Genomic DNA, 18,662 nt, shown 5'->3' on the forward strand with positions numbered 1-18,662 from the left:
GCAAGAGTTTCCTTCCACCAGACTAGGCACATCCTTTAGATCCAAGTCACATTTGGATTGATTATAATTTAAAGCTAACCAAACATATGTCCTGGCCATGGAGTTGTATAGAGTCCTCTAGTGGCTCAAAGCCTGTGTTAGCACGGGCAGCGCCATTGAGGCCTTTAGCCATTTTGATTCAGTCAACTTCCAACTTCATTGGCTGATCCCTCTTGATGACCCTGTTGGAGGGATCAGCCAATGAATTTTCCTCGTGAAGAAGAAAATGGACTAATTCATGATGGAGATGGCCTCAGTGGTGCTGCCCATGCTCTCACAGACACCATCATGACAGAGATGTTATGTATATCCAAGTCTATGGTCCTGGCCCATCACATTATGTATTACTGCCCCACAGTGGCAAGCAGTGGTATTTGGTATTTTATTAGGATGCCCATTAGCTGTGGCAAAAGCAGCAGCTACTTTTCCTGGGGTTCCACACAAAACATGAAACATGACATAATAAAGAACATTTATAGACAAGAACAGCTCAAGGAAAGAACTACATCACTTTCATTGTTATAAAGGCCCATGTAGCCTACATATCAATACATAAAAATATCTAGGTCAAATAGGGGAGAGGTGTTGTGCCACGAGGTGTTGTTTTATCTGTTTTTTGACTATGCAAACAATTTGGGATTTTCAACACATTAGTGTTTCTTATAAAACGAAGACGTGATGCAGTCAGTCTCTCATCAACTTTTAGACAAGAGAGACTTGCATGCATTTCTATCAACCCTCTGATTACAAAGAAGAGCTAGACATGCCGCTCTGTTCTGGGCCAGCTGCAGCTTAACTAGGTCTTCCTTGCAGCACTCGACCACACGACTGGACAATAATCAAGATAAGACAAAACTAGAGCCTGCAGGACTTGCTTTGTGGAGTGTGGTGTCAAAAAAAAAGAACTATAGCCCTACAACACATAAATGACTCCTAGTCTCCCAGACTACTTTCTGTCCCTAACACTAAAAGTGTATCACATAAAAATGTCAAACTAAATATGTTTTTATCAAACTGAAACTAAATAAAAATCATCAAGTCTGAAAATTAACTGAAGCTAAACTGAATTTCAAATCAAAATCCCCAAATTAATAGAAATAAAAACCAATATTAAAATACCAAAACTATAATAACCTTGCTGTGTGTGTGTGTGTGTGTGTGTGTGTGTGTGTGTGTGTGTGTGTGTGTGTGTGTGTGTGTGTGTGTGTGTGTTTGGAGTTGGCTTTATCTCCACCACAGCAAAGTCCCATATTTACCAAGGGGATCCCCAAGGACGCCTGCTGCTGTCTGTCACACTGACCCCAAGCCTGCAGTCACATCCCCATCACACTGACCCCTCGGCTGTAGTCACATCTCCATCACACTGACCCCTCGGCTGTAGTCACATCTCCATCACACTGACCCCTCGGCTGCAGTCACATCCCCATCACACTGACCCCATCACACTAACCCCTCGGCTGCAGTCACATCTCCATCACACTGACCCCTCGGCTGCAGTCACATCCCCATCACACTGACCCCTCGACTGCAGTCACATCCCCATCACACTGACCCCTCGACTGCAGTCACATCTCCATCACACTGACCCCTCGGCTGCAGTCACATCTCCATCACACTGACCCCAATCCTGCAGTCACATCCCCATCACACTGACCCCTCGGCTGCAGTCACATCTCCATCACACTGACCCCTCGACTGCAGTCACATCTCCATCACACTGACCCCTCGGCTGCAGTCACATCCCCATCACACTGACCCCTCGACTGCAGTCACATCCCCATCACACTGACCCCTCGGCTGCAGTCACATCTCCATCACACTGACCCCAATCCTGCAGTCACATCCCCATCACACTGACCCCTCGGCTGCAGTCACATCCCCATCACACTAAAAATAATAATGTGCAAATATTGTACAATCCTAGGTGTGCAAAGCTCTTAGAGACTTACCCAGAAAGCTGTAATCGCTGCCAAAGATGATTCTGACATGTATTGACTCAGGGGTGTGAATACTTATGTCAATTATATATTTCTGTATTTCATTTTCAATACATTTGCAAACATTTCTAAAAACATGTTTTCACTTTGTCATTATGAGGTGTTTTTTGAAATAAATTGTAAATTCAGGCTGTAACACAACAAAATGTGGAATAAGACCATGAATATTTTATGTTTAAAAAGGTATAGAATGATGGTATAGAATGATTAATTTATATTCACACAGTATAGGGTCTATATGACACATCACTGACACACTATGATCAAATCACTTCTGCTACTGTCTAGTAAACCCAGCTGTGTACTATACACTATGCCTGAACCCAAATGGCACTCTGTTCCCTATTTAGTGCACTACTTTTGACCAGAGAGCCCTATGGGTGCTAGTTGTCTCCCCCCATCCTCCCCGTCCTGTTTCACGGGGCTCTGATTAAAGATGTCCATCTGGGCTCTAGTCTGGGAGAGCAACATCTGTGACACATTCCTGTCTGCCCAAAGCTCAACTGGGCTTCCTGTGCCTAGTGCATAATTTACTGTGGGAACAACACAGGAACTATGCAGTCGAATGGCGATTTTACTTTCTGCCGTTAAAATGCTTTGCCTCATAAATTAGCACCCTTGTGGAATGAGATACAGCGGATGAGGATTCTGTGACTTGGTTTGCTCACGACCATTTTACTTTGTGTGGTTAAAGGTGCCACACATAGAAGTTATCTGAATTTCACCCCCTATATGTGGAAGGTAGGTGAATTGCAACAGCACTAGGCTGCATTCAAAACAAATCTCCTCCCTCCCCCGCATCCCATTTCCCCTAACGTGGTGGAGACTCGCGCTTGAGCCTTTTACTTTCAGTTTTGGTCCACCAGCTTCAAACAGCTTAAAAATACATATCTTTCTGCTATTGAAAATATATTTCACACCGATGGTTTAGATGGTACAATGATTCACTATGTTATTCAGTGTTTGTTTTTTCACACAAACTGAAATTAAACTAACAGTGTCGAATTTTTGCAACCAGGAAATGACAGAGTGATGTCTACGGTGGCAGGTTGTAAGATCGAATCCCCGAGCTGACAAGGTAAAAACCTGTCGTTCTGCCCCTGAACAAGGCAGTTAACCCACTGTTCCTAGGCCATCATTGTAAATAAGAATTTGTTCTTAACTGACTTGCCTAGTTAAATAAAGGTCAAATATATAAAAATAAACATTGGCTGCTTGACCCGATTTCCACTAGATAACACAGCCACAAAGTAAAAACAGCTGCGAGCCCGGCGGAACAAGTCAATAGGCAAATGTCACAGCCAATCAACACTGCCGGATAAGCAATACTGTGAAATACTATCGTTCCAAAATTACTGAATATATTTTATGGACATTTTCTGAAATTACAACGCAAAAATCCAATGTGTACTGTAGGTTTGGTTGGTCTCTCAGCTAGCATGACAGTCTGTTTGGCTGGTCTCTCAGCTAGCATGACAGTCTAGGGTTTGGCTGGTCTCTCAGCTAGCATGACAGTCTGTTTGGCTGGTCTCTCAGCTAGCATGACAGTCTAGGGTTTGGCTGGTCTCTCAGCTAGCATGACAGTCTGTTTGGCTGGTCTCTCAGCTAGCATGACAGTCTGTTTGGCTGGTCTCTCAGCTAGCATGACAGTCTGTTTGGCTAGTCTCTCAGCTAGCATGACAGTCTGTTTGGCTGGTCTCTCAGCTAGCATGACTGTCTGTTTGGCTGGTCTCTCAGCTAGCATGACAGTCTGTTTGGCTGGTCTCTCAGCTAGCATGACAGTCTAGGGTTTGGCTGGTCTCTCAGTTAGCATGACAGTATGTTTGGCTGGTCTCTCAGCTAGCATGACTGTCTGTTTGGCTGGTCTCTCAGCTAGCATGACAGTATGTTTGGCTGGTCTCTCAGCTAGCATGACAGTCTGTTTGGCTGGTCTCTCAGCTAGCATGACAGTCTGTTTGGCTGGTCTCTCAGCTAGCATGACAGTCTGTTTGGCTGGTCTCTCAGCTAGCATGACAGTCTGTTTGGCTGGTCTCTCAGCTAGCATGACAGTCTGTTTGGCTGGTCTCTCAGCTAGCATGACAGTCTGTTTGGCTGGTCTCTCAGCTAGCATGACAGTCTGTTTGGCTGGTCTCTCAGCTAGCATGACAGTCTAAGGTTTGGCTGGAAAAGAGGATTCAAATAATAAGTGTCACGTCCTGGCCAGTATAAGGGTTAATTGGTATTGTAGTTTGGTCAGGACGTGGCAGAGGGTATTTGTTTTATGTGGTTCAGGGTGGTGTTTTTGTTGTAAGGGCATTTGATTTAGTATTCCGGGGTTTTTGGGCACTGTTTGAGTTTCACGTATTTCTATGTTGATCTAATTAGTTGTATGTCTATGTTTGGTTAATTGGGGTGGACTTCCAATTGAAGGCAGCTGTGTGGTGTTGCCTTTGATTGGAAGTCCTATATTAGTTGGGTGTGTTTGTCTGTTTATGGTGGGAGATTGTTCTGAGTTTAGCCTTGTGCCTTGCCAGACTGTCTGTAATTCGTTGTTCGTTTCGGAGTGTTCTTTTTTGATTTAATAAATGTTCAAAATGAACAACCGCATGCCTGCTGCGTTTTGGTCCTCCATTTCCAACGACAACCGTGACAATAAGAGACAGTCAGAAGAAAAGACACAAGAGATGTTCAATAAAATTGTATATATCAATATATAGAGATATTTAAGAACAACTTCAGAAAATAATAAAAAGGTGACAGACCATTTTGGCAATTTGAGTACAGATGTTCTTTTCAGGTACATAAGAACCCATCTCCCTCCCACAGCAAAACAGTGTAAAAAAAAAAAGAACTAAAGAAGAAAAAAAGGCAAACAATAATTAATTTTCTAAACAGCGGAGGATGAAAGACAATGAGATGATATGGAGAATATTGAGGAAGAACCACCTTGTATGACTTGTACTAATAAATAAAATCAAAATTGGAAAAATAAAAAGATATCAGATGAAGCAAGACCAAGCGACAACACAAAACACTTTGGTGGTTAATTCATATTTCGTACAATCAGGCAATACAGTGTTCTTTTATACAAATAAATGAATCTACCGTCATCAACAATTTTTTCTTATCTAAAATCTTATGTACATCTTTTTCTTTTACACAATTGTATAATACTTTATCAAACTTTTTTTGCAATATGACAATGTATTTACAAATCATGATTTTCAACCCCCTCCCAGCTACTCCGGTCCCAAATACACAAACTCACGTGCACTCACTCTGACAAACACACACACACACACACACACACACACACACACACACACACACACACACACACACACACACACACACACACACCTTATGTTCTCCCCATGCAATACACACAACATAGAAGGCATTCTGAGAGGGCTGTGCAACAAAGAGCATACAAAAAGTTTTCAATATGGCTGTGGGATGAACATCAACAAATACACACAAACCCTCCATCTCACTCATTCCCATTCCATCCTCTCGGTCTCTGTGAACAAAAATACAACAATGGAAGGGACTCTGAAATGTCTATTTACCCAGCACAGCGGAGCACTAGTGTGACAGACAGGACAAAAGGACAGGGGGACAAAAGAGAGGGGGACAAAAGGACAGGGAGACAAAAGGACATGGGGACAAAAGAGAGGGGGACAAAAGGACAGGGGGATAAAGGAGGGCCGTGTTTACTGACAGGAGGATCCAACCTGACTGAACCTCATTACTGTTGAAAATTACATACCAAATGGCACCCTATTCCCATTATAGTGCACTACTTTTGACCAGAGCCCTATGGGTTTCCCTATGGGTCCTGGTCAAAAGTAGTGCACTATTAAGGGAATAGGGTGCCATTTGGGACGAAGTCTAAATCTGCCACGTGGCCTCGGCCACAAAATCACCTGACAGGAGCCTTTTGTCAGCAATCAACCTACTACTGAGTTCCTCCTGTATGATAGACCTCCTACTGAGATCCTCCAGTATGAAAGACCTCCTATTGAGTTCCTCCTGTATGAAAGACCTCCTACTGAGTTCCTCCAGTATGTTAGACCTTCTACTGAGGTCCTCCTGTATGACAGACCTCCTACTGAGTTCCTCCTGTATGAAAGACCTCCTACTGAGGTCCTCCTGTATGATAAACCTCCTCCTGAGCTCCTCCTGTATGAAAGACCTCCTACTGAGGTCCTCCTGTATGATAAATCTCCTCCTGAGTTCCTCCTGTATGATAAACCTCCTCCTGAGTTCCTCCTGTATGAAAGACCTCCTACTGAGGTCCACCTGTATGAAAGCTCACAATGACATCTGCTCAAAAAACGAGGACAGGGGCATTGTGGAGTGCTTGTGAAGGGTGAGTGAATATGCATGCCTGTGTGTGATCTATCGAGGGTGAGTGACTGTGTGTGTGTGAGTTTACTGACAAAGAGAGCAGATGGGAGAATAAAATCATCAAAAACAGATGACACATTTACCAACCACATACCCTATGGCCATGGAAAACAGCTAAAAAGGAGAGAAGAAGAATAGCTAACAATTAGCCTGGTAGCCACTAGCCATTTCTGGTTTAGCCTAGAAACACATTAGCTTGCTACCCAGAAAGCTAGCTATTTCTGCTTTAGCCTTGATAAACAGCCTGTTAGCCAGAAAGCTAGCTATTTCTGCTTTAGCCTTGATAAACAGCCTGCTAGCCAGAAAGCTAGCTATTTCTGCTTTAGCCTTGATAAACTGCCTGCTAGCCAGAAAGCTAGCTATTTCTGCTTTAGCCTTGATAAACAGCATGCTAGCCAGAAAGCTATTTATTTCTGCTTTAGCCTTGATAAACAGCATGCTAGCCAGAAAGCTTAGCTATTTCTGTTTTAGCCAACTCTGTTGTCATTATCATGCCTAACACAGATACCCTTGGCCATTAGCTGCTAGTTAGATGTATTTTCACTGGGCTTATAAATCCAGGCCACCCTTAATAATTAGAAAGGCTTCTCTCGCTAAGCCTTCAGTTTTCTTGGATCCCACCAAAATCTCTCCTTGACCCTCCTATGCCCTGCTTGCCTTCTGATAGCCTTTGTGGTTCAATAAAGAAAACATCAAAGAGGTTTCTGCCACGGGCTCAACTGTACTTCACAGGATATCAACAAGGATGCTTTGAAAACACCTCTCCAATGGTGAGAGAAAGTACACACAGAGGCTTACACACACGTAAATGCACACACAAATGCTGGGACAGACAAGCAAACTCACACTCACACACAAGCCCACACACAGCAACCTCTCTCTTAAACCTTTCACTCCACTCCAAGACAAATGCCCTGAACAGAATAACTAAACACTATGACATCTTTAGTAATAATGAGGTGAGCAATAAAACATGTTGAATTAATATCTTAAAATCGTACAGATTGTCCCATCTACTAAGGTGCTGCCGTGGTTTAAACCTCCTCCTAAAAAGTCTCTCCAGAAAATGAGGTTCCACCAGGGAAATAAAATCGAGAGCCTAAATTTAAAACGTCTAGGACTAAAATAATATTTTGGAACTCCTCTCGCCCTTAAACGTGAGACATATAACACAGCTCAATACTGCTTAGATTGATCAAAAGTGGATGAAAAACATACAGAATTGGAGTTGACTCCTTTTCAAGTCCAGTGAGGAAATGTATCTAAATTCAATTGATACGTAGAGAATTCATGAACTGAATTCTTATCAATTTTCTAAATTGACAGGAATTCAAATGGAACACACCCAAACTCTGACATCACATTTAAAAAACGTAGAAAGTGTAAAACTGTCGATCCTGTGTAATGAACTGGCACATCATGGACTTGAATGGCTGGATGTGATGATATCATAACATCATATGTCCATCCATTCAACAGTCAGTCAGCTTGAGTGACCCGTAACCTCAGTACTGTGTGTGCGTGTGCCTGAGCGGCAGCCATCTTGAAAATTAACCTCCTGAGCGGCCATCTTGTCTTGTCTCCATACTCACTTCGCCGTAGTAGACAGCATAGGCTGCTCCGTGTACCAATGAGTCCCCTGATCGGGCATACTGCCACCCAGTGGCAGCGCAATGAACTGTGGGCATGTATTTCCGCCCCCGCCGACTACGCCACACCCCACTCCGGCCGGGTACGGGTGGTGCCCGTGGTGGCCGCCCATGATGCCATCCGTCCGGCCGATGTGAATCTCGTCCTCCTCGCCCTCGCCCGTGGTCTTGCGGTAGACAGGGTTGTCGAAATTCATGCTCTTGGTGGCGTTCTGGCGATAGTTCCGCCAAACCAGGTAGACGCCGGTGCAGAGCAGGCCGAAGATCACTGTGGCAACAATAGGAACTGCATGCGTTTAACACACAGTGGCAGGGGAAGGATAGGGGGACACAGGGAAGATGGGGGAGATGGGGGAGTGTTAATGTCATCGGAGCATGAGCATCGTGAGACGAAAGGCACAGAGATGAAGTAGAGCAGATTAATGCATGCGGGGGGACAGAGCGGGGAGGGGGACGTGGAAGGAACTGGCCTTGTGTTGGAGATTTCTTTGCTATGCTGGTGGATCAATTGCCATTAATATCATCAAGGTATAATGTCATTACTTTGAAAAACAATTATCTAGGCAACAGTATGGTTGTTTCAGAACTTCTGGAGGCAACTAGGCTATGCGTAACCATGACACCAAGTCCTGCCAGATGGGTCAGTATTCATGAAAAACTGTGGCTATTATGGACTGGACTTTTGGTCAGTGAAGTAGGATTTGGCACAGAGGAACCTTAACTGTCCAGCAAGCTCATAAAACTGAGGGTTTACTAGAATCTTTAAGGGTTGTATCTTTAACTAATGCATTTAAGTTCCCGAGAGACAAGGGTGTCTAGAAGACATTCTATCTTACAGTAGGTAGAAGCTAACATTAATTGATTTACATTTTAGTACAGAGTGACTTACTGACTTTCTCTCTTTCCCTGAGTAAAAACTCATATCATCATCACAATACCATTACTTATGCTTGAAGACATTATTACATTATATGGGTAAGTCCTGTCCTGTCTAAGTCACCTTATAAAGATTAGGGAGTGGGGCCTAGGTGAAGGGGGTCAGCCCAAACATTGCTGGGTTCTTTCTGCTTATTGGCTAATTCTCTGCTAATCTAATTGACCTTGGTGAGTCTTCTGCTGTCCCTGTGACCACCAGTGTGTCCATTACTCTGTAATAAGAAGGGTAGGAGAGACTAGCATTGCCCATATGCCCTCACTCTGACCTCAGTACCCTACATGTAAAGCCTCGCCTCCACATGAATTATGATAAAACGCTCCAGAAAAGGACAGAATTACAGGGTCACGTTCATCAGGGCACGCAACGTAAATCATTTGCAGCATAAAACGAAAATAACATTTCTTATTGGACAAATCCAGTTAGCCCCCAGGTGTGTCAGTCAGTTTTTCATCCATTTAGACTACCTGCAATAATATATGCAACCAAACCCACGGCCACCTGAAGGTCTATGGTTGTTTTGATTGGAACATACCCAACACAGACAATAAATGGATGGATTTGTAGTGGCAGAATGTCAAGACACACACACACCATGGCTTCTCCGAGTGGCCATGGCTCTAGGCATGATCTCTCTGGTCCAAACTGAACCAGGATCAGTGGATAGGAGTGTAGGGCTATGTCTCTAGGCATGGTCCCTCTCGTCCAAACTGAACCAGGATCAGTGGATAGGAGATAAATATAGCAGGTGGGACAGGAGAAGCAGCCTCCGTGGAGTACAGAGAGAGGACGTGTACTTACCTATGGGGATCACTACTCCTAGAACTGCCACTGTCAGGTTCTCACCAAGGAGGAAATGCTCACTTCCAGCTATAGAGGAGAGAGAGAGGGGGAATGGAGGAAAGAGAGAGAGAGAGGAAGAGAGAGAGAGGAGAGAAAGAAGGAGAGAGAGAGGGGAGAGAAACAGAGAGAGAGAGAAGGAGAGAGAGGGGGAGAGAAAATAAGAAAGAAAAGGAGAGACAGAAAGACAGAGAGGGAGTGTCAGAGAAGAAAAGAGAGAGGGGAATTAAAAGTGAGAGAAAATCAAATATTACACAAGTGCCATTTCTCACTGTCTCACGTCTCCCTTCATGTATTACCCCTCAGGACCCCTGGGACAGGGCTGTATTACCCCTCATGACCCCTGGGACAGGGCTGTATTACCCCTCATGACCCCTGGGCCAGGGCTGTATTACCCCTCATGACCCCTGGGACAGGGCTGTATTACCCCTCATGACCCCTGGTACAGGGCTGTATTATCCCTCATGACCCCTGGTACAGGGCTGTATTACCCCTCAGGACCCCTGGTACAGGGCTGTATTACCCCTCATGACCCCTGGTACAGGGCTGCATTACCCCTCAGGACCCTGGTACAAGGCTGTATTACCCCTCATGACCACTGGGACAGGGCTGTATTACCCCTCATGACCCCTGGGACAGGGCTGTATTATCCCTCATGACCCCTGGTACAGGGCTGTATTACCCTTCATGACCCCTGGTACAGGGCTGTATTACCCTTCATGACCCCTGGTACAGGGCTGTATTACCCCTCAGGACCCCTGGTACAGGGCTGTATTACCCCTCAGGACCCCTGGGACAGGGCTGTATTACACCTCATGACCCCTGGGACAGGGATGTATTACCCTTCATGACCCCTGGGACAGGGCTGTATTACCCCTCATGACCCCTGGTACAGGGCTGTATTACCCTTCATGACCCCTGGGACAGGGCTGTATTACCCCTCAGGACCCTGGGACAGGGCTGTATTACCCCTCAGGACCCCTGGGACAGGGCTGTATTACCCCTCAGGACCCTGGGACAGGGCTGTATTACCCCTCATGACCCCTGGTACAGGGCTGTATTACCCCTCAGGACCCTGGGACAGGGCTGTATTACCCCTCATGACCCCTGGGACAGGGCTGTATTACCCCTCAGGACCCTGGTACGGGGCTGTATTACCCTTCATGACCCCTGGTACGGGGCTGTATTACCCCTCATGACCCCTGGTACAGGGCTGTATTACCCCTCATTACCCCTGGTACAGGGCTGTATTACCCCTCAGGACCCTGGGACAGGGCTGTATTACCCCTCATGACCCCTGGTACAGGGCTGTATTACCCCTCATGACCCCTGGTACAGGGCTGTATTACCCCTCATGACCCCTGGGACAGGGCTGTATTACCCCTCAGGACCCCTGGTACAGGGCTGTATTACCCCTCATGACCCCTGGTACAGGGCTGTATTACCCCTCATTACCCCTGGTACAGGGCTGTATTACCCCTCAGGACCCTGGGACAGGGCTGTATTACCCCTCAGGACCCTGGGACAGGGCTGTATTACCCCTCAGGACCCTGGGACAGGGCTGTATTACCCCTCATGACCCCTGGGACAGGGCTGTATTACCCCTCAGGACCCCTGGTACAGGGCTGTATTACCCCTCAGGACCCCTGGTACAGGGCTGTATTACCCCTCAGGACCCTGGTACAGGGCTGTATTACCCTTCATGACCCCTGGGACAGGGCTGTATTACCCCTCAGGACCCCTGGGACAGGGCTGTATTACCCCTCATGACCCCTGGTACAGGGCTGTATTACCCCTCAGGACCCTGGGACAGGGCTGTATTACCCCTCATGACCCCTGGGACAGGGCTGTATTACCCCTCAGGACCCTGGTACGGGGCTGTATTACCCTTCATGACCCCTGGTACGGGGCTGTATTACCCCTCATGACCCCTGGTACAGGGCTGTATTACCCTCATTACCCCTGGTACAGGGCTGTATTACCCCTCAGGACCCTGGGACAGGGCTGTATTACCCCTCATGACCCCTGGTACAGGGCTGTATTACCCCTCATGACCCCTGGTACAGGGCTGTATTACCCCTCATGACCCCTGGGACAGGGCTGTATTACCCCTCAGGACCCCTGGTACAGGGCTGTATTACCCCTCATGACCCCTGGTACAGGGCTGTATTACCCCTCATTACCCCTGGTACAGGGCTGTATTACCCCTCAGGACCCTGGGACAGGGCTGTATTACCCCTCAGGACCCTGGGACAGGGCTGTATTACCCCTCAGGACCCTGGGACAGGGCTGTATTACCCCTCATGACCCCTGGGACAGGGCTGTATTACCCCTCAGGACCCCTGGTACAGGGCTGTATTACCCCTCAGGACCCCTGGTACAGGGCTGTATTACCCCTCAGGACCCTGGTACAGGGCTGTATTACCCTTCATGACCCCTGGGACAGGGCTGTATTACCCCTCAGGACCCCTGGTACAGGGCTGTATTACCCCTCAGGACCCCTGGGACAGGGCTGTATTACACCTCATGACCCCTGGGACAGGGATGTATTACCCTTCATGACCCCTGGGACAGGGCTGTATTACCCCTCATGACCCCTGGTACAGGGCTGTATTACCCTTCATGACCCCTGGGACAGGGCTGTATTACCCCTCAGGACCCTGGGACAGGGCTGTATTACCCCTCAGGACCCCTGGGACAGGGCTGTATTACCCCTCAGGACCCTGGGACAGGGCTGTATTACCCCTCATGACCCCTGGTACAGGGCTGTATTACCCCTCATGACCCCTGGGACAGGGCTGTATTACCCCTCAGGACCCCTGGTACAGGGCTGTATTACCCCTCATGACCCCTGGTACAGGGCTGTATTACCCCTCATTACCCCTGGTACAGGGCTGTATTACCCCTCAGGACCCTGGGACAGGGCTGTATTACCCCTCAGGACCCTGGGACAGGGCTGTATTACCCCTCAGGACCCTGGGACAGGGCTGTATTACCCCTCATGACCCCTGGGACAGGGCTGTATTACCCCTCAGGACCCCTGGTACAGGGCTGTATTACCCCTCAGGACCCCTGGTACAGGGCTGTATTACCCCTCAGGACCCTGGTACAGGGCTGTATTACCCTTCATGACCCCTGGGACAGGGCTGTATTACCCCTCATGACCCCTGGTACAGGGCTGTATTACCCCTCAGGACCCTGGTACAGGGCTGTATTACCCCTCATGACCCCTGGTACAGGGCTGTATTACCCCTCAGGACCCCTGGGACAGGGCTGTATTACCCCTCATGACCCCTGGTACAGGGCTGTATTACCCCTCATGACCCCTGGGACAGGGCTGTATTACCCCTCATGACCCCTGGTACAGGGCTGTATTACCCCTCATGACCCCTGGGACAGGGCTGTATTACCCCTCATGACCCCTGGTACAGGGCTGTATTACCCCTCAGGACCCTGGTACAGGGCTGTATTACCCCTCATGACCCCTGGTACAGGGCTGTATTACCCCTCAGGACCCCTGGGACAGGGCTGTATTACCCCTCATGACCCCTGGTACAGGGCTGTATTACCCCTCATGACCCCTGGGACAGGGCTGTATTACCCCTCATGACCCCTGGTACAGGGCTGTATTACCCCTCATGACCCCTGGGACAGGGCTGTATTACCCCTCATGACCCCTGGTACAGGGCTGTATTACCCCTCATGACCCCTGGGACAGGGCTGTATTACCCCTCAGGACCCCTGGGACAGGGCTGTATTACCCCTCATGACCCCTGGGACAGGGCTGTATTACCCCTCATGACCCCTGGTACAGGGCTGTATTACCCCTCAGGACCCTGGTACAGGGCTGTATTACCCCTCAGGACCCCTGGTACAGGGCTGTATTACCCCTCATGACCCCTGGGACAGGGCTGTATTACCCCTCATGACCCCTGGTACAGGGCTGTATTACCCCTCATGACCCCTGGGACAGGGCTGTATTACCCCTCATGACCCCTGGGACAGGGCTGTATTACCCCTCATGACCCCTGGGACAGGGCTGTATTACCCCTCATGACCCCTGGTACAGGGCTGTATTACCCCTCATGACCCCTGGGACAGGGCTGTATTACCCCTCATGACCCCTGGTACAGGGCTGTATTACCCCTCAGGACCCTGGTACAGGGCTGTATTACCCCTCAGGACCCCTGGTACAGGGCTGTATTACCCCTCATGACCCCTGGGACAGGGCTGTATTACCCCTCATGACCCCTGGTACAGGGCTGTATTACCCCTCATGACCCCTGGGACAGGGCTGTATTACCCCTCATGACCCCTGGTACAGGGCTGTATTACCCCTCATGACCCCTGGGACAGGGCTGTATTACCCCTCATGACCCCTGGTACAGGGCTGTATTACCCCTCATGACCCCTGGGACAGGGCTGTATTACCCCTCATGACCCCTGGTACAGGACTGTATTACATTGGCACTGTCCTTACTCTTCTATTCATAATCTCTATAAAGCCTCCATTAGCACAAAGTCACCTCCCGCCCTATACCTACCCCTCTATAACTCCACACACAGTCCACACTGCTCCCTCCTGCTTCCTCACTGCCATAACCAGTTGCTCCCTCCTGCTTCCTCACTGCCATAACCAGCTGCTCCCTCCTGCTTCCTCACTGCCATAACCAGCTGCTCCCTCCTGCTTCCTCACTGCCATAACCAGCTGCTCCCTCCTGCTTCCTCACTGCCATAACCAGCTGCCCCTTCCTGCTTCCTCACTGCCATAACCAGCTGCTCCCTCCTGCTTCCTCACTGCCATAACCAGCTGCTCCCTCCTGCTTCCTCACTGCCATAACCAGCTGCTCCCTTCTGCTTCCTCACTGCCATAACCATAGGATGCCACCTTTTCAACAAGTCAGTTCGTCAAATTTCTGCACCGCTAGAGCTGCCCCGGTGTTGTTATTGCTGCCCCGGTGCTGTTATTGTGAAGTGGTAACATCTAGGAGCAACAACGGCTCAGCCGCGAAGTGGTAGGCCACAAAAGCTTCACAGAGCGGGACTGCCGAGTGCTGAAGCGCGTAGCGTGTAAAAATAGTCTGGCCTCGGTTGCAACATTCAGTTCCAAACTGCTTCTGGAAGCAACTTCAGTACAATAACTGTTTGTTGGGAGCTTCTTGAAATGGATTTCCATGGCTGAGCAGCCGCACACAAACCTAAGATCACCATGCGCAATGCCAAACATCGGCTAGAGTGGTGCAAAGCTCGCCACCATTGGACTCTGGAGCATTGGAAACGCGTTCTCTGGAGTGATGAATCACACTTCACTATCTGGCAGTCCGATGGACTAATCTATGCAAGGAGAAAGCTACCTGCCCCAATGCATGGTGCCAACTGTAAAGTTTGGTGGAGAAGGAATGGGGATGTTTTTCATGGTTTTGGCCCCTTAGTTCTAGTGAAGGGAAATCTTAACGCTACAGCATACAATGACATTCTAGACGATTCTGTGCTTCCAACTTGTGGGGAAGGCCCTTTTCTGTTTTAGCATGACAATGCCCCGGTGCACAAAGCGAGGTCCATACAGAAATGGTTTGTAGAGATCTGTGTGGAAGAACTTGACTAGCCCGCACAGAGCCCTGACCCCATCGAACACCTTTGGGATGAATTGGAACGCCGACTGCGAGCCAGGCCTAATCGCCCAACATCAGTGCCAGAACCTCACTAATGCTCTTGAGGCTGAATGGAAGCAAGTCCCCGCAGCAATGTTCCAACATCTTGTGGAAAGCCTTAACAGAAGATTGGAACCTGTTATAGCAGCAAAAGGGGGGACCAGCTCCATATTAATGCCCATGATTTTGGAATGAGATGTTCGACTAGCACATACTTTTGGTTGGACGTGTCCACATACATTTGGTCATGTAGTGTATATACCCACTTCTAGCCTCACACTCACACACAATAATGACATTTTATATTATCATGCCTGCTTGGTGAAATGTTGTGTCTATCTCTCTAAATTATTGAAAATTACACATCCACGCTAATTGCTGAATAAGGGGAATACATGAATAACTGAAGCCTTTTTATGGCGTGCTGTCAAATCTATTTTACTATGTAGCTAATTGCCACTTATTTACGTCTGTTAAACAGAGTATAAACATACTGCACAGATACAAACACCCACACACTCACAGTGGTGGGAGAGGTTGCTGTCGTCCTTGACGACGAAGCCTACTGTGGTGGAGGTGACCATGATTTTGGTGACAGCAGTGGGATCCAAACCCCGGCCTTCCTTCTCCTCCACCCCAGATTTTGAGCTAGGGGGGGGCTCTGGGGTGCTGGAGGGGACTGGGATGAGGTGGGGCACCCCGGCGTCTGCCTGGGACGACCCAGAAGTGCGAGGGGAGTCCTTGTCGTTGGCGGCCGTGGTGATGGCCACAGGCGATGATGTGGTAGTAGTCTCATTTGCTAGAGGAAGAAGGAAAGTCAATATTAGTTATAGTCTATACATTTATTTGGACAGTGAAGCTAAAACTTTTAATTTGGCTCAACACAGCATTGTGGATTTGAGATCAAATGTTTCATATGATGCAACAACACAGAATGTAATCTTTTATTTGAGGGTATTTTCATACATATCTGTTTTACCGTTTACAAATGAAAGCACTTTATGTATCTAGTCCCCACATTTAAAGAAGTCATAAGTATTTCGTCAAATTCACTTATAGAGTGAGCTCCAAAAGTATTGGGATATTGACACATTTTGTTGTTAACTTTCTCACTTATCATTATTCACGATTAGACTACAACACGATTAGACTGGAACACAATTAGACCAGACCAATATTAGACCAGACCAATATTAGACGAGAACAATATTAGACCAGACCAATATTAGACCAGACCAATATTAGACCAGACCAATATTAGACCAGAACAATATTAGACCAGACCAATATTAGAGAAGAACAATATTAGACCAGAACAATATTAGACCAGAACAATATTAGAGTAGAACAATATTAGACCAGAACAATATTAGAGTAGAACAATATTAGACCAGAACAATATTAGAGTAGAACAATATTAGACTAGAACACAATTAAGACTAGAACACAATTAAGACTAGAACACAATTAGACTAGAACACAATTAGACTAGAACACAATTAGACTAGAACACAATTAGACTAGAACACAATTAGACTAGAACACAAGACTAGACTAGAACACAATTAGACTAGAACACAATTAGACTAGAACACAAGACTAGACTAGAACACAATTAGACTAGAACACAATTAGACTAGAACACTAGACTAGAACACAATTAGACTAGAACACAATTAGACTAGAACACAAGACTAGACTAGAACACAATTAGACTAGAACACAATTAGACTAGAACACAATTAGACTAGAACACAATTAGGCGAGAACACGATTGGACATTAAGGTGATCATAATATAGTTTTACTATAGTTTTATCAAAACCTAACATAAAGTAAAATCCCACACAGTAGTAGAGGCTGGGGTCACTTTAAATCAGAGGATGGGCTTTATGGTAATGGATAGAATGGAATGAAGGGATATCAGTTGAGCCCATTCTCCCACCAGCCTCCACTAACACCCACCCACACACACTCTCTCACCTGGCATGCAGGCACGCATTTCGGGGCCCAGGTCCTGTCCTGTGGGGCAGGCGCAGGTGTATTTGGGGGAGTGCTCTGTGATCTGGGGGGCTTTGAGACACAGGTACTCACAGCCACCGTTGTCCTCACTGCCCAGGTTACAGCTGTCTGGGCCTTAGTGTAGGAGATAGAGACACACACACAGTCAGAGACACAGTCAGAGACACACACACAGTCAAAGACAGAGACACAGTCAGAGACACAATCAGAGACAGAGACACAGTCAGAGACACAATCAGAGACAGAGACACAGTCAGAGACAGAGACACAATCAGAGACAGAGACACAGCCAGAGACAGAGACACAGTCAGAGACACAGTCAGAGACAAGAGGCACAGTCAGAGACAGAGACACAATCAGAGACCAGAGACACAGTCAGAGACAGACAGTCAGAGACACAGTCAGAGACAGAGACACAATCAGAGACAAGAAGCACAGTCAGAGACAGAGACAGAGACACAATCACAGACAAAAGACACAGTCAGAGACAGAGACCAGAGACTCAGTCAGAGACAGAGACACAATCAGCGACAAGAGGCACAGTCAGAGACAGAGACAAGAGGCACAGTCAGAGACAGAGACCAGAGACACAGTCAGAGACAGAGACACAGTCAGAGACAGAGACACAGTCAGAGACAGAAACACAGTCAGAGACAGAGACACAGTCAGAGACAGACACAGTCAGAGACAGAGACACAGTCAGAAACACCTGGTTGCTGGCGGAGCGGGTGGAAGACCACTATGTCGTGAGGGTCTTTGAGGTGCTCGGCCACTGTGCTGATGTCCTGGCCGGTTAGCCTGTTAGCGCTGTACACCGCCTCTCTCTCCCGGTCTGTCCAGTAGATACGGTCCTGACAGGAGGAAAGAGATGAGGGAGGGAGGGAGGGATAGATAGAGAAGCAACGAATACACAATCACTTTGTACATCAATAACATTGTGTGTAATTATCCGTAAAATAATGTAGCAGACAGACGGCACTTTGATTTATAAAAGGCTGAGCTAGCTAGTGGGACTTTGATTTATAAAAGGCTGAGCTAGCTAGTGGGACTTTGATTTATAAAAGGCTGAGCTAGCTAGTGGGACTTTGATTTATAAAAGGCTGAGCTAGCTAGTGGGACTTTGATTTATAAAAGGCTGAGCT

At 47.5% G+C, this 18,662-nt stretch overlaps 1 protein-coding gene across 4 annotated transcripts in view; it reads right to left on the reverse strand.

The window, feature by feature from the left end:
* Window positions 1-5,830: 5,830 nt before the first annotated feature.
* Window positions 5,831-18,662, reverse strand: part of LOC115170102 (low-density lipoprotein receptor-related protein 8) — a 172,875-nt gene continuing 160,043 nt past the window's right edge. For 3 of the 4 annotated variants that reach the window (XM_029726392.1, XM_029726394.1, XM_029726391.1), the window contains 5 exons: window positions 18,230-18,371; window positions 17,482-17,634; window positions 16,023-16,298; window positions 9,810-9,878; window positions 5,831-8,360 (listed from right to left, as the gene is read on the reverse strand). In XM_029726392.1, coding sequence (XP_029582252.1) covers window positions 8,014-8,360; window positions 9,810-9,878; window positions 16,023-16,298; window positions 17,482-17,634; window positions 18,230-18,371 — 987 coding nt within the window. In that variant the 3' untranslated portion in view covers window positions 5,831-8,013. The remainder of the gene's footprint in view (window positions 8,361-9,809; window positions 9,879-16,022; window positions 16,299-17,481; window positions 17,635-18,229; window positions 18,372-18,662) is intronic. The other variant, XM_029726393.1, reaches the window with a different exon arrangement.

The sequence above is a fragment of the Salmo trutta genome, chromosome 31, assembly GCF_901001165.1.
Source record: "Salmo trutta chromosome 31, fSalTru1.1, whole genome shotgun sequence".
Lineage (NCBI taxonomy): Eukaryota > Metazoa > Chordata > Actinopteri > Salmoniformes > Salmonidae > Salmo > Salmo trutta.